The sequence below is a fragment of the Felis catus genome, chromosome E2, assembly GCF_018350175.1.
Source record: "Felis catus isolate Fca126 chromosome E2, F.catus_Fca126_mat1.0, whole genome shotgun sequence".
Classification (NCBI taxonomy): domain Eukaryota; kingdom Metazoa; phylum Chordata; class Mammalia; order Carnivora; family Felidae; genus Felis; species Felis catus.
The window spans coordinates 9,384,424-9,398,968 of NC_058382.1; the positions used below are offsets into that span (position 1 = coordinate 9,384,424).

Sequence of the window (14,545 nt, forward strand, 5' to 3'; positions counted from 1 at the left end):
TCACCCCAACACTCGTGCCCTGACCGCCCCTAGATACCTGCCGTGCTTCCGGACAGAAAGACGGGCAGGGGGTTCTGGCTTCCCACTGTTCCCCTCTCCAGAGGAAAGGTCACGTTTTCGGGATACCTCCCACCACCCCCGGCCGACTCTGGCTTGGGGTTGCTGTCCCGCACTGGGCCCCATGGCGCAACAGAGGCTGGGAAAACCGGAATCTCACTCTGACAGGGAGAGGTGGCCGGGACGAGGGCAGAGGGAACCGGCCCGCACATCAGCCCCGCCGTCAGAATATGGCTGGGCCTTGAGGGCCCCGGAGCAAGGGCTTCTCTGCTTCCGGGGTTTCTCGGGCCTGCTTTGGGAGCCCTTGGTCAAACAGTCCTTCCTGCCTGCCCCTAGTTAATCAGGACGTTGGCACTTTCCCAGAGCAGCGAGGACTGACCTAACAGATTCACAGGCACGGGCGGAGCCCTTGTTAGCTGCCAAGCCCTGGATTTTCTAACCCGTTTTACTAGATGTAGTTTCTTTTCTTTTCTTTTTTTTTTCTTTCTTTTAACATTTACTTATTTTTGAGAGACAGACAAAGACAGAGCATGAGCAGGGGAGGGGCAGAGAGAGAGGGAGACACAGAATCAGAAGCAGGCTCCAGGCTCCGAGCGGTCAGCCCAGAGCCCGACGCGGGGCTCGAACTCACAGACCGCGAGATCGTGACCTGAGCCGAAGTCGGACGCTCAACCGACTGAGCCACCCAGGCGCCCCAACTAGACATAGTTCCTATGAAAGGTTCCGATCTTAGCGTTATCTGGCTTGGTGAGTTTGGGTAAGGTTATGCACACCCACGTAAACATAAAAAAAAACCTTTCCATGTAAGCATCGCTCCGTATCGCTTCCCTGTGTCCCATGCCAAGCCGCGCCCCCATCCGTCTCCCAGAAGCAACAGCCACCGGTGCGCCTTTTTGTCGGCACAGGTGGCGTTGTCTATATCGGAGCTTCCTGGGAGTGTTTGGATGGAGCCCCTACAGTTCGGGGCTCCTTTCCCTGTTCCCTCAGCCAGGGTTTACCAGGCGTTTGCTCTGTCCTGAGCCCTGTGCTGGCAGCCGGGGGCCTAGTAGCGTGGACGGGCCCATTAAGTCTCTTCTTCCACCGAGCTTAGGCCTCACGGGGCAGGCAGATCTTCTCAGAGCGTCCTGCTCTTGGCCCCGTAGTTCTGTGTGGAGACCTGGGCTCTGAAGGAAAGGACCGCCATTCTGGGAGCCTCTGTAAGAGTCAGACTTGACCTAGGCCCGGTGTCAGTGAGGCAGGCCACCACCGCGCACGCGGCCCCAGGCTGCAGGATGAATGGGGCCACCTGGAGTGGTACGGGAGCGTTCCTCTGGGAGAAGAAGAGCCCTCCCAGTGGAGGTGAAGGACAGGGACAAGCACGCTACGGTGATCGGCATGTGCAAAGGCCTGGTGGCTAAAGGAACGTAGCCCATCCACAGAACAGAGAAGCTGGTGTGCTGGGGTGCGGGGCCTGAGGGGGGCCGGGTGAGGTGAGGGGGGGCCGGGGACTGACGGGGACAGCTGTGGTTTTTAGCAGGGATACACTGCGACCTGTTTTGGCATCTGCTAACAGTCCACCGACTGCCATGAGGACGGTGGGTTAGGCGCGGGTCCGTGCGGGAGCAAGGAGACCGGTAGGAGGAGGTGGCCTAGGCCGGACTGGGCTCAGTGAGGGGGTGGCCCATGGCGGCTTAGAGATTTCCGAAGGGAAATGGACAGGTTCACGGGGACCTGACGAGGGCCGCTGGGTCCCCAGCTTATGGCACCAAGTAGGAAGTCTTAGAAAAGTTCGCTTTTTCCTTCTTCGAGAAGAGAGGGTCTGTGCTCGTACGCGTGTCCGTGAGTTGGCATCAGTATGTCGGCGCATCTTGGGAGCTAAAACAGGGAAAGGGCATTTGTGTCCCTGCGTCTGCCTTTTGGCCTCGCCCCGTACCTCTCAGCAGCCGGGGTCTCCCCCTCCACCTTTCAGATTAAACTGCCATCAGTCACATCCTTCATCCTGGACACGGAAGCCGTGGCTTGGGACCGGGAAAAGAAGCAGATCCAGCCGTTCCAAGTGCTCACCACCCGCAAACGCAAGGTAGCCCCGGTCGCCCTGAGCTGCCTGCCGTGGTCCCCCGCTTTCTCTTCCTCCCAGCCCCGCCCCGTCCCCAGGAGGACGGAGTGTCAGTCGTGGTGCGGTTCTTGCGGCCTTTGGCAGGGTGGCTGCCTCAGCTCCAGCCATTGCGTTCTCATCCCAGCATGCTAAAGTACAAAGGGGGAAGAGCCCCTTTCCTATGTCTCTGTTTCATTCTGGAAGATCTGTTCCAGGAGCCCGCCCACAACCTGTACCCCAGCAAACTTCTTTCCTCTCATTGGCCAGAATTGTGTCCTGTCACCACCGTCAGCTGCAGGGGAGGCTGGGAGGGCAGATACCTGGAAGAGGGGAATGAGGCTGTTGGGATGAGCTGAGAGCCATCACGCTGCAGAGCCTGGGGCCAGCAGCATGGTCACCCTCAGGGGGGGTGTGGCCCATTGGCTGGAGAGAAGGGGAGACAGTGACAGGTGTCGGCCTCAGGCATGACGGGAGGCAAACCAACCGGGCGCCCATCTCACCGGCCCCCCTCTGCCCTTGCTCTCCATCCCGCCCCAACCCAGGAGGTGGACGCAGCAGACATCCAGGTCCAGGTTTGTCTATATGCCTTCGACCTCATCTACCTCAATGGAGAGGTGAGTTCCGGCTGCATGCCTGGGGGGTGACGGGCGGCGGCGTGGGAGCTCGGGAGCCGGCGGTCTGAATTTCCCTCCTGACCTCCACGTCCCCGAGCTGGGAGGCCACATGCAGGTCACGTCTCTCAGGGTGTGGTCCGAGCACCCCTGAGGATCCCCGAGGCCCTCTCTGGGGAAGCGTGAGACCCTGCCTGCCTTCCCGGCTCCACAGCTGGGGGAGGCAGAGCCTCTTCCTGCCCTGCGGCCAGAGCGACACGTCACAGCCATCTCTGGCCGCGTGCCCTCCTTGTACACAGTCCGGCTCCGTCAAAGGCCCGACTTTAATGATCTCACGGTCCGTGAGTTCGAGCCCCGCGTTGGGCTCTGTGCTGACTGCTCGGGGCCTGGGGCCTGCTTCACATTCTGTGTCTCCCTCTCTCTCTGACCCTCCCCCGTTCATGCTCTGTCTCTCTCTGTCTCAAAAATAAACAAACATAAAAAAAAAAAAGCCCGACTTTAAAGAATTTGCAAACATGTAAAGTAATGCCCCTCTTCTCATTCGTTTTTTTCTAATATAGGCACATTTCATAAAAGCATGTTGTTGGGTTAACATATTGGGGTTTGTTTTTTTTTTTACTTTTTTACTTTTTTTTTTAACTTTTTTTTTGAGAGAGAGAGACAGGGTGGGAGCGGGGGGAGGGGGAGAGAGAGAGGGAGACACAGAATCCGAACCAGACTCCAGGCTCTGAGCTGTCAGCACAGAGTCCGACGCGGGGGCTCGAACTCACAAACAGGTTGTGACCTGAACTGAAATCAAGAGTCGGACACTTAACTGAGTAAACCACACAGGCACCCTGGAGTTATATTTTTTTGAGAGAGACAGAGCGAGAGCGGGAGGGAGACACGGAATCTGAAACGGGCCGCAGGCTCTGAGCGCAGAGCCCGACGCAGGGCTTGAACTCCGGAATGGCGAGATCGCGATCTGAGCTGAAGTCGGACGCTTAACCGACTGAGCCACCCAGGTGCCCCGGAAGTGAATTAATAAATGTTAAGGTTTCCCACTTTTAATACGGCAACTGCGTTAACATGGGCCATAGTAGCTGATACTGTATCACTTCTATGGTAAATATCGGGGAGAGTAACCCCTTTTTTTTGGACACAAAAGCTCTCTGGAGTGAGTCCTCAGTAAACTCCAAGGGTGTGAGGTCGGTGGGGCCCCCGGCTGGCCCAGTCAGGAGAGCTGGCGACTGTTGATCCTGGGGTTGTAGGTTCAAGCCCCACACCCAGCGTAGAGAGTGCTTAAAAATAAGATATTAAAAAAAAAAGCATGAGGGGATGCTGAGACCGGAACATTTGAGCACCGCTGCTCCAGGGCACGGGTTAAGAATCTGGAGCCGGGCCACCTGCTGTCACCCGCAGCCCAGCTCTCCTTCCCTGGCTGTGGGGCCCGCAGACAAGTGATTCAACGTCTCTGAGTCTCAGCTTCCTCATCCACACAAAGAGCTCCCAGTAGCTCCTTGCCCCGCCTGCTTCGGGGACAGAGGGAGCCCTGGGACCCAGGCGTGGTGGCTGACGCGTACTGGTGTTTATTCTATGAAATGCGTCGCCATCACCACCATCATCCTGTAGGCAATTAGCCTTTGGTGATCTGGCAGCCGAACGGCGACCGCTTGCACTCGACTCACGAACCGGAGCATCTTTTCAGCCTTTCTGTGACTTACCGGTCTGGCGGCTTCTTGTTAGTGTCTTGTCGGTCTGCAGAGTTCCTTCCCCCGGAGGCCGGTTCGCCCTTTGCCTCGATGGAGGAAGCCGGGTGAGGTCCTGATGCTGAACGCCTGGCCGGTGCCTGAACCACCCACTTTTACGATGCATGTGAAAGATAGCGTTTGGGGGCTCCCGGGTGGCTCAGTGGGTTAAGCGTCTGACTCTTGGTTTCAGTTCGGGTCGTGATCTCACGGTTCACGAGATCGAGCCCTGCATCAGGCTCTGTGCTGACTGTGCAGAGCCTGCCTGGGATGGTCTCTCTCAGTCCTTCCCCTGCGCGCTCTCTCTCTCAAGTAAATAAACATTAAAAAACAAAACAAAACAATGAACTGTAGTCACAATGACAACAGTCCGTTCTGGCTCCAGCAGGGCCGGGCCCGCCTTACGCACCTGAGGGCACAGGACTGAACGGCCTCCAGCCCCCTTGGTGTTCCTGACCTCTACTTGAAATTGGTTCGCATCCTTGGGCCGGTGTGGCTCCTCCCTCTCAGGGCGATGGTCGTAGCCTGCGTGGTGGCTTGTGTGACACAGCCTTCCCGTCTCCCCCCAGTCAGATTTGTCCTCTCTCTACTCCCACGGTGACGCACCTTCCTCTCCCTTCCTGCCCCCTCAGTCCCTGGTACGCGAGCCCCTTTCCCGGCGCCGACAGCTGCTCCGGGAGAACTTCATGCAGACGGAGGGCGAGTTCGTCTTCGCCACCTCTCTGGACACCAAGGACACAGACCAGATCGCCGAGTTCTTGGAGCAGTCCGTGAAAGGTGAGGGGGCCTGGGGCCGGCCGCCGTGTGTCTGCCCCGCCCCGGGCGATTGCCCTGGTGGAAGCCAGCTGGCCGTCCTGAGCCCGGGGCTTCACGAAGGCCACGCTTCCCTGTCTCCTTCAGACTCCTGCGAGGGGCTGATGGTAAAGACCCTGGACGTCGACGCCACCTACGAGATCGCCAAGAGATCACACAACTGGCTCAAGGTGAGCCGCCCCGGCTGCCCTTCCCAAGCCTGGAAATCGTGCCTTCCAGGTTTCCGATCCACATCGCACCCTGTTTGAGCGCGGGCGCCTTTCCTCGGTCCCCGCTGCCTCCCAGCGCCGCGAGCCTGAGCGCCGCGGAAGCTGGATGAAGTTTGTGGGCTCAGAGCTTGGCCCCTAGGTCGAGTGGGGCCAGCGGGAAGGGAGTCAGCCAGGACATAAACAAGCCGACGTTGGGGGCAGTGAGCACTGTGAAGAGAACAAGTTGAGTTGGGGCCAGCGAGGATCTGGCCGTGCCCTGGGTGATTGGGAAAGGCCTCTCCCGAGGTGACGCTTGTGTGGACACGTGGACGACAGGAAAGGGTCAGCCACATGGAGATCTGGGAACAGAGCAGGGTGGGCGGGGCAGAAGGGCGGGGGCAGCCAGTGCAAAGGCCCTGAGGTAGGAACAAGCTCGGCGCGTGCAGGGAGCACGGCGATCGAGGTGTGAGGTGAGGTCGAGGTGGAGAGCGGACCCCCGATCACACAGCATGTTGGGGGTCGCTGTAAAATACGCTGGGTTTTCCGCTAAGGGTTTTGAGAAGCCGGTGGTGGTTTTAGGCAGGAAGCCCCGTGATCTGGCTGTCATTTTGCACAGGACATCTGGCTCGCCGTGAATGGCGGATGGCACGGTGGGTGGGGGGTGCGGGGCAGAACGGGAGCCGGCGGGCAGGAGGCTTGCCTTTAGAGGGGCGGGAGGACTACAGCAGGAGGCCAGCTGGAGGGCGGCCGGCTGGATCGCCCCGTGGGTTTGTTAGCGGCCCGTGGTCCCTCTGTCCCCCCGTCCCCACCCCAGACTGGGAGGGGAGGAACGTTCACTGTTGCTGCCGCATGCCCAAGGCTGAGCCCCTGCCTGGCACTGAGTTAATGTTCCTGGAACAAATGGCAAATGTTCTCCGTGTGAAAGAGCGGAATGCGCCTCGTCCCAACGGAAAGGGGGACCCACGGGAACCCCCGAGGTCTCTGACCTGTCCTCAGTTCTGCTAGCCCTTCCTAGTTTGGTCACCTCTTTCCCATTCACTCGGGAAGTCTAGAAGCTCAGCCTGTGTCCAGCCCCGGCCTGGTGGCCATCCGTGGTCTTCTCCCGGGAGCTCTCCTGAGACTCCCCCCTCCCACCCACCCATGAGCCTCCGGCAGCGAGGTCCGTGCCTCGCGCCCTCTCACCTCCTCCCTTCCCTCCCCAGCTGAAGAAGGACTACCTCGATGGCGTGGGCGACACCCTGGACCTCGTGGTGATCGGCGCCTACCTGGGCCGTGGGAAGCGGGCCGGCCGCTATGGGGGTTTTCTACTGGCGGCCTACGACGAGGAGAGTGAGGAGCTCCAGGCCATATGCAAGGTGCCGGGAGGCTGGAGGGAAGTTGATTCGACTCAATGTGGTGGGGGCCTGAACCAAGAGGCTCTCGTGGCCTCCCTGTGAAGCGTTATTTTTTTTCCTAGTTTTTATGTGCTGTTTCTGATCCCACAAGGAACTCTTGCTTTGTGTAGAAAAATACACTAGCATAGAAAGATGTAAGGAAGCTACATCAGGTTAGGAATGAGCTATATCTGAGCTCAGCTACAGATAGTGATGGCTTCAGAGAGATTTGTTTTTCTCCCACAGAATGAGAAGTCTGGAGGGGGGGGCAGGCAGCTCTCCGAGGTCATTGGGGGACCCAGCTTCTCTCGCCCCGCACAGTGGCTTTGTCGTGTGCTTCCAATCTCACCTTCCTAATGCGGCTGCAGGAGCTCCAGCCATCACGGCCACGCTCCAAGCAGCAGGAAGGGGAAAGGCCCCTGAGCAAAGGGATGTTCCACCTGTGTCAGCCTCAGCCAGCAAGCAACTTCTGTTTAAGTGGCATTGGTCAGAATTTTGCTCCCAACGCCATCCACGAGGGAGCTTAGAAAACGCAGTGGCTTCTGTTTTTGTTCAAAGCCACACACGTCGTTGACCCAACAAATGTGAGGCTTTTGCCACAGAAACAGAATAGACTTACCCATAATTCCAGTGCCTCGAGGTAACAATTACTAATATTTGAGGGAACGTCTTATTTCCACTTTTTCAAAGTTGTAATCTCTGTATATGAGGTTTTTTTTTTTTTTTGCACTTTTTACCCACTAAGGACCTTTTTTTTTTTTTTTTTTTGCTTTTTTATTATTTCTTTACCATTTATTTCTGAGCGACTGAGACAGAGGATGAGTCGGGGAGGGGCAGAGAGAGAGGGAGACACAGAATCCAAAGCAGGCTCCAGGCTCTGAGCTGTCAGCACAGAGCCCGGACGCGGGGCTCGAACTCACGAGGTGAGATCATGACCGGAGCCGAAGTCAGATACTTAACCGACTGAGCCACCCAGGCGCCCCTCTAAGTACCATTTTAAATACCGTCAGATACGCTTCAGTATCATAGGGATAAAAAAAATATTAGGGTGTTTGCGCTTGTCCCCAGGACTTTTATAAACACGACTTGAATGGGCTAATATAATCCTAAAAATAAAAACAAAACGGTTATTTGAAAACGGGTTTATTCTGTCCGCTAAACCGATGCTCAGCCCGGGTGACCCGTGGCCGAAGCGGCTTTACAGTTGGCCCATTATCTCAGGGCCCCAACCCGCCACCACCCTGCGTGAACGCACCTAGCACAGTTTTCCAAAAGAGCTATTGTCGGACAGCAGGTGGGAAGCTGTTTCAGGCTCTCGACCCCCAAACGGGCCTCCCGGCGAGGAAGTTTTCTACCTGCGGTTTGAAGCCGGCTGTCTGGCTACATTCGCGGGCAGCGAGTTCTGCTTTGGCTGTGCTGAGATTGGAGAGGACATCCGGTTGTGGGGCCGGTGGGGGGGAGGGGAGCCCCGGGGGAGCGGCCCCGGGGCCCGGGAGGCCGGGTGGAAGGAGCAAGGTTTCTCCACAAGGCGAAGGGCAGCAGGTGGGCAGAAGGAACAGAGCAGGGAGAGGGCGTCCCCGCTCCGGGGTCTGCACCCGGCTCCCGCCTGAAGCCTCCTCTGCGGGTTGGGTTTCGTGGGTGCCGGCTAGGCCGGGGGAGGGCGGGGCCTCCGCTAGGCGCAGGTCGCCGGGTCTCAGGGGCAGGAGCAGGGGACAGTGCCTGGCCGCCTGCCCTGCGTGCTCGCCTCTCACCTCCGCCGTCCCCCCCGCAGCTTGGAACTGGCTTCAGTGACGAGGAGCTAGAGGACCATTTCCAGAGCCTCCAGGTGGGCAGCGCGGCCTCGTCTCCTCTCCCTGCACCCTCTGGGTGGGGGTGGGGTGCTGGGAGGGGGGCAGCGGGCGGTGGAGCTGGTTTGGGAGCCCCTCGTGTCCAGGTTCGAGTCCCAGCTCGGCCGGCCGACCGGATGGGTCATGGGGTCTCCACCACCTTCCCCGCTCCTGCCCCCGCTGATGGGGGATGAGCCGCGGGGCAGGCGCTACCGCAGGGGTGCCTGAGTTGGCGCTGAGCGGATCCCTGCGGGGCTGCGTAAGCCCCTGGTAATGTAATTGGGACTGTTTGTTGTCATGGTCACAGGCATCTTGGGGTAAACTCCCTTTCCGGTGTGCTGGTGTCTCTGCCTCTGTGACATTCTAGCTTCTCTCTCTCTCTGGGTCTCTGTCCCTGTCTTTGCGCCTTTTATCTTTAATGTCTTTAAAAAAAAATTTTTTTTTTTAATGTTTATTTATGTTTGAGAGAGACAGAGACAGAGCGTGAGCAGGGGAGGGGCAGAGAGAGAGGGAGACACAGAATCCGAAGCAGGCTCCAGGCTCTGAGCTGTCAGCACAGAGCCTGATATGGGGCTCGAACTCATGAGCTGTGAGATCATGACCTGAGCCGAAGTCGGATGCTTAACCGACTGAGCCCCCCGGGCACCCCTGTCTTTAATGTCTTAACTCAGGTCCCAGGGCCTCTGTCCTTCATTTCTTCCCTTCACCTTTTCCCCCCTGTCCCCACCCAGGCTTTTACGTTAAGGCTTGTCTGTGTCTCCGTCTATCCCTTTGGCCCATTTCCTCGCCTTGACTTTGAGATCCAAGACCCTCTCTTCCTCCCATCCGCTGCTGTTCTCCACAGGCCCTGGTGCTGCCCACCCCACGCTCCTACGTCCGGGCCGACGGCGCCGTGGCCCCTGATCACTGGCTGGACCCCAGCGCCGTGTGGGAGGTGAAATGTGCCGATCTGTCCCTGTCCCCCATCTACCCCGCTGCCCGGGGCCTGGTGAGTCGCAGGGGTGCAGCGGGAGGGACCTGGGGTCAGCCTTCCAGATGGGGTATGGGCAGGGGATCACGGAGCCCACACCTGTGCTTCCAGACTGATAATAGCCAGGAAAGCTTGAGCTTAGGTTTTATTTGGGTGTCCGAAACAGGGTCAAAGTCTCTCTTTTTCTTTGCTTTTTTTTTTTTTTTTTAAGCAATTCCCCAGGTTTAGAAAGTAAACGGTGAAATTGTTTCCTTTAATATAATCATCTCCCCTTTGGCTCTTCAGTGAGTTTTATTTTTTTTTAATTTTTTAAATTTTATTTATTTTTTTTATTTTCAACGTTTTTATTTATTTTTGGGACAGAGAGAGACAGAGCATGAACGGGGGAGGGGCAGAGAGAGAGGGAGACACAGAATCGGAAACAGGCTCCAGGCTCTGAGCCATCAGCCCAGAGCCTGACGCGGGGCTTGAACTCACGGACCGCGAGATCGTGACCTGGCTGAAGTCGGACGCTTAACCGACTGCGCCACCCAGGCGCCCCATCTTCAGTGAGTTTTAAAAACACGGTTCTTTTGGGTAAAAGCTTACGGCACTTTGTCACTTCCTTCAATCCATTTTCTTGCTACCGAGGTTTAAAATTCCCCGGGCTGATTTCTGTCACCCGTGGCTCAGTCCTCAGCACCAGCTCTGAAGGGTCAGCGCACGGGGGACACGCTACCCTGTGGCTGGCGCTGGGGTCGCTCTTTACTTTCCCCTCCAGAAATCTTGAATTAAAAATGGATTTCTTTTGTGATTTCTTCTGGTCCTTCAAAAATGTAGCCAGCGTATGCTTTTATGATTGGGTGTGGACTTCCATTTAAAGGCGAACTCCTATTTTTATTTTTATTTTTATTTTTTTAAGTTTGAGAGAGAGCAAGAGCAGGGGAGGGGCAGAGAGAGAGGGAGAGAGAGTCCCAGGCAGGCTCCACACTGTCAAGAGTAGAGCCCGATGTTAGCCATTCTGACAGGTGTGAGGTGGTATCTCATTGTGGTTTGGATTTGTCTTTCCCTGTTGATGATATTGAGCATTTTTTCATGTGTCGGTTGCCCATCTGGATCTCTTCTTTGGAGAAGTGTCTGTTCACGTCTTTTGCCCATTTCTTCACTGGATTCTTTGTTTTTTTGGGTGTGGCGTTTGAGAAGTTCTTTATAGATTTTGGATACTAACCCTTATCTGATGTGTCATTTGCAAATATCTTCTCCCATTCCGTCAGTTGCCTTTTAGTTTTGCTGATTGTTTCCTTCGCTTTTTATTTTGATGAGGTCCCAGTAGTTCGTATTTGCTTTTGTCTCCCTTGCCTCCGGAGACGTGTTGAGTAAGAAGTTGCTGCGGCCGAGATCAGAGGTTTTTGCCTGCTTTCTCCTCCAGGATTTCGATGGCTTCCTGTCTTATGTTTAGGTCTTTTATCCATTTTGAGTTTATTTTTGTGTCTGGTGTAAGAAAGTGGTCCAGATTCATTCTTCTGCACGTCGCTGTCCGGTTTTTCCAGCATCACTTGCCGAAGAGACTGTCTTGATTCCATTGGATATTCTTTCCTGCTTTGTCAAAGATGAGTTGGCCATACGTTTGTGGGCCCATTTCTGGGTTCTCGATTCTGTTCCATTGATCTGAGTGTCTGTTCTTGTGCCAGTACCATACTGTCTTGATGATTACAGCTTTGTAGTATAGCTTGAAGTCTGGGATTGTGATGCCTCCTGCTTTGGTTTTCTTTTTCAAGATCGCTTTGGCTATTCGGGGTCTTTTCTGGTTCCATACAAATTTTAGGATTATTTGTTCTAGCTCTGTGAAGAATGCTGGTGTTACTTTGATAGGGATTGCATTGAATATGTAGATTGCTTTGGGTAGTATTGACATTTTTTTTTAAATTTTTTTTTTAACGTTTATTTTTGACAGAGACAGAGACAGAATGCAGGGGGTTAGGGGCAGAGAGAAAGGGAGACGCAGAAGCAGGCTCCAGGCTCTGAGCTGTCAGCACAGAGCCCGACGCAGGGCTCAAACTCATGAGTTGTGAGATCATGACCTGAGCCGAAATCGGACGCTCAACCTACTGAGCCACCCAGGCGCCCCTAGTATCGACATTTTAACAATGTTTGTTCTTCCTCTCCAGGAGCATGGAATCTTTTTCCATGTTTTTGTGTCTTCTTCTTCAATTTCTTTCATAAGCTTTCTATAGTTTTCAGTATATCGATTTTTCACCTCCATGGTTAGATTATTCCTAGGTATTTTATGGTTTTTGGTGCAACCGTAAGTGGGATCGATTCCTTGATTTCTCTTTGTGTTGCTTCATTGTTGGTGTATAGGAATGCAACCGATTTCTGTGCATTGATTTTATATCCTGCCACTTTGCTGAATTCATGACTCAGTTCCAGCAGTTTTTTTGGTGGAATCTTTAGGGTTTTCCATATACAGTATCATGTCATCTGCAAAGAGTGAACGTTTGACCTCCTCCTGGCCGATTTGGATGCCTTGTATTTCTTTGTGTTGTCTGATTGTAGAGGCTAAGACTTCCAATACTATGTTGAATAACAGTGGCGAGAGTGGACATCCCTGTCTTGTTCCTGATCTTAGGGCGAAAGCTCTCAGTTTTTCCCCATCGGTATTAGCGTTGGGTTGTTCATATGTGGCTTTTATGATCTCGAGGTATGCTCCTTCTATCCCTACTTTCTTGAGGGTTTTTATCAAGAAAGGATGCTGTATTTTGTCAAGTGCTTTCTCTGCATCTATTGAGAGGATCGTATGGTTCTTGTCCTTTCTTTTATCGATGTGATGAATCACGTCAATGGTTTTGTGGATATTGAACCAGCCCTGCATCCCAGGTATAAATCCCACTTGGTTGTGGTGAATAATTTTCTTAATCTATTGTTGGAGCTGGTTGGCTGATATCTTGTTGAGGATTTTTGCATCCATGTTCATTGGGGAAATTGGTCGGTCGTTCTTGTTTTTAGTGGGGTCTCTGTCTGGTTTTGGAATCAAGGTAATGCTGGCTTCATAGAGTTTGGAATTTTCCTTCCATTTCTATTTTTTTGGAACAGCTTCAAGAGAATAGGTGTTAACTCTTCCTTAAATGTTTGGTAGAATTCCCCTGGAAAGCCATCTGGCCCTGGACTTTTTGGGAGATTTTTGATTACTAATTCGATTTCCTTACTGATTATGGGTCTGTTCAAATTTTCTATTTCTTCCTGTTTCAGTTTTGGGAGTGGGACCCCCTGTTTTTATTATTATTATTTCTTTATTTACTCATTTTAAATGTTTATTTTTGAGAGAAAGAGCAAGCGAGTGAACGTGAGCGGGGAGGGGCAGAGAGAGGGGGACACACAGAATCCCAAACAGGCTCCAGGCTCTGAGCCATCAGCACAGAGCCTGATGCAGGGCTTGAACTCACGAACCGCGAGATCATGACCTAGGCCGAAGTCAGACGCTCAACCAGCTGAGCCACCCGGGCGCCCTGGGACTCCTATTTTTAAATCGACTTTCTTTTTCGAAAATTCTCACTCAGACTCCACCCTAGACAGTCGGGGTGCCCCAGTGACAAGCGACAGGAGCGGCGTTTGTGGAACGTCCGTGCGAAGCGGGCACTGTGCTCACAGGCTCGGCACTCACACGCACGCGTCCTGTCCTCACGACACTGAACATCCCCAGTGTGCAGCTGGGGAAATAGAGCCCCGGGAGCGGAGGTCACTGGCCCGGGGTCACGCAGCTCCTGAGTTGGGAGCTGGGATTCGCACCCTGCCTCTGGTTCTAGAACCTGCACCTCATCTCTGCTATCCTGCCTCTCGGCCCTAAGAATAATAATATAGTAACAACTGTGGTAGCTGGTGTTTCTTAAGCACCTATTACGGTCCAGGTATGGTCCTAACTAAGCACTTTGTTGCCTTATTTAATTTTTATAACCTGTTGCTTGGCCCCATTGTGTGGACGAGGAAGCTGAGGCCGGAGGGGAGGGAGCGGAGAGGAGACTGGATAGGAAACCGCTGGCGTAGGTGGCCTGTGGGCTAGACCCCGGGAGCGTCTCCATCATCGCCCCCTCCCCCAGGTGGATAGCGAGAAGGGGATCTCCCTCCGTTTCCCCCGGTTTATTCGCGTCCGCGAAGACAAGAAGCCGGAGGAGGCTACCACCAGTGCCCAGGTGAGGCCTCGGCCCGGGTGGGCTTGCCTGGCCAGGCCGGCTTCTCGGCGGTGGGTTCTGGAATGGGGGGGGAGGGGTACCCCCCGGGGCCTCTGATCGCCGGCTCCCACCCGCTGTCCTCAGGTGGCCTCTCTGTATAAGAAGCAGAGTCAGATTCAAAACCAGCAGGGCGCGGACTTAGACTCCGACCCGGAAGATTTCTACTAGGCTCCCACCCTCCCCGGGGCACCGGGGGCATCACCTCTGTTGTTCAGCAAATCCGGTGTCACAGTCGAGTGGGTTTTGAGTGTCAGATGTGTGCGTGCGCGCCCGGGGACAGTTTAAGTTGGGATCCGGGATTTCACCAGTCGTTTGTGTTTTCAATAAATAATTATTGAACCCCCACCGTGGTGTCAGAGTCTGTGTTGGGTGCTGGGGGCGCGGCTCCTGGAGCTCCCACGTGGATGGGGGGGGACAGATGGGAACCGTCTGAACCAGCACCTTCCGGTGGGATTATCCGCAGGGCTGGAAATGTCCTTCATCCGCACGCGGCCGCCGAGCCCTTGAAATGTAGCCAGTGTAACTGAAGGATTGATTGATTGATTGATTGATTGATATTTATTTATTTATTTTGAGGGAGATAGAAACCGTGCAAGCAGGGGAGGGGCAGAGAGAGAGAAGGAGAGAGAGAATCCCAAGCAGACTCCTCACTTGTCCGTGCAGAGCCGGAGGTGGGGCTCAAACCCACGAAACTGTGAGAT

General features: G+C 54.7%; 1 protein-coding gene across 4 annotated transcripts in view; it reads left to right on the forward strand.

Annotated features, from left to right (window-relative positions):
* Window positions 1-14,189, forward strand: part of LIG1 (DNA ligase 1) — a 44,848-nt gene extending 30,659 nt beyond the window's left edge. For all 4 annotated transcript variants that reach the window (XM_023246158.2, XM_023246160.2, XM_023246159.2 and 1 more), the window contains 9 exons: window positions 2,006-2,116; window positions 2,674-2,745; window positions 5,102-5,246; window positions 5,370-5,452; window positions 6,673-6,825; window positions 8,615-8,668; window positions 9,514-9,657; window positions 13,713-13,805; window positions 13,929-14,189. In XM_023246158.2, the coding sequence (XP_023101926.2) occupies window positions 2,006-2,116; window positions 2,674-2,745; window positions 5,102-5,246; window positions 5,370-5,452; window positions 6,673-6,825; window positions 8,615-8,668; window positions 9,514-9,657; window positions 13,713-13,805; window positions 13,929-14,012 (939 nt within the window). In that variant the 3' untranslated portion in view covers window positions 14,013-14,189. The remainder of the gene's footprint in view (window positions 1-2,005; window positions 2,117-2,673; window positions 2,746-5,101; window positions 5,247-5,369; window positions 5,453-6,672; window positions 6,826-8,614; window positions 8,669-9,513; window positions 9,658-13,712; window positions 13,806-13,928) is intronic.
* The last annotated feature ends 356 nt before the right edge of the window (window positions 14,190-14,545 follow it).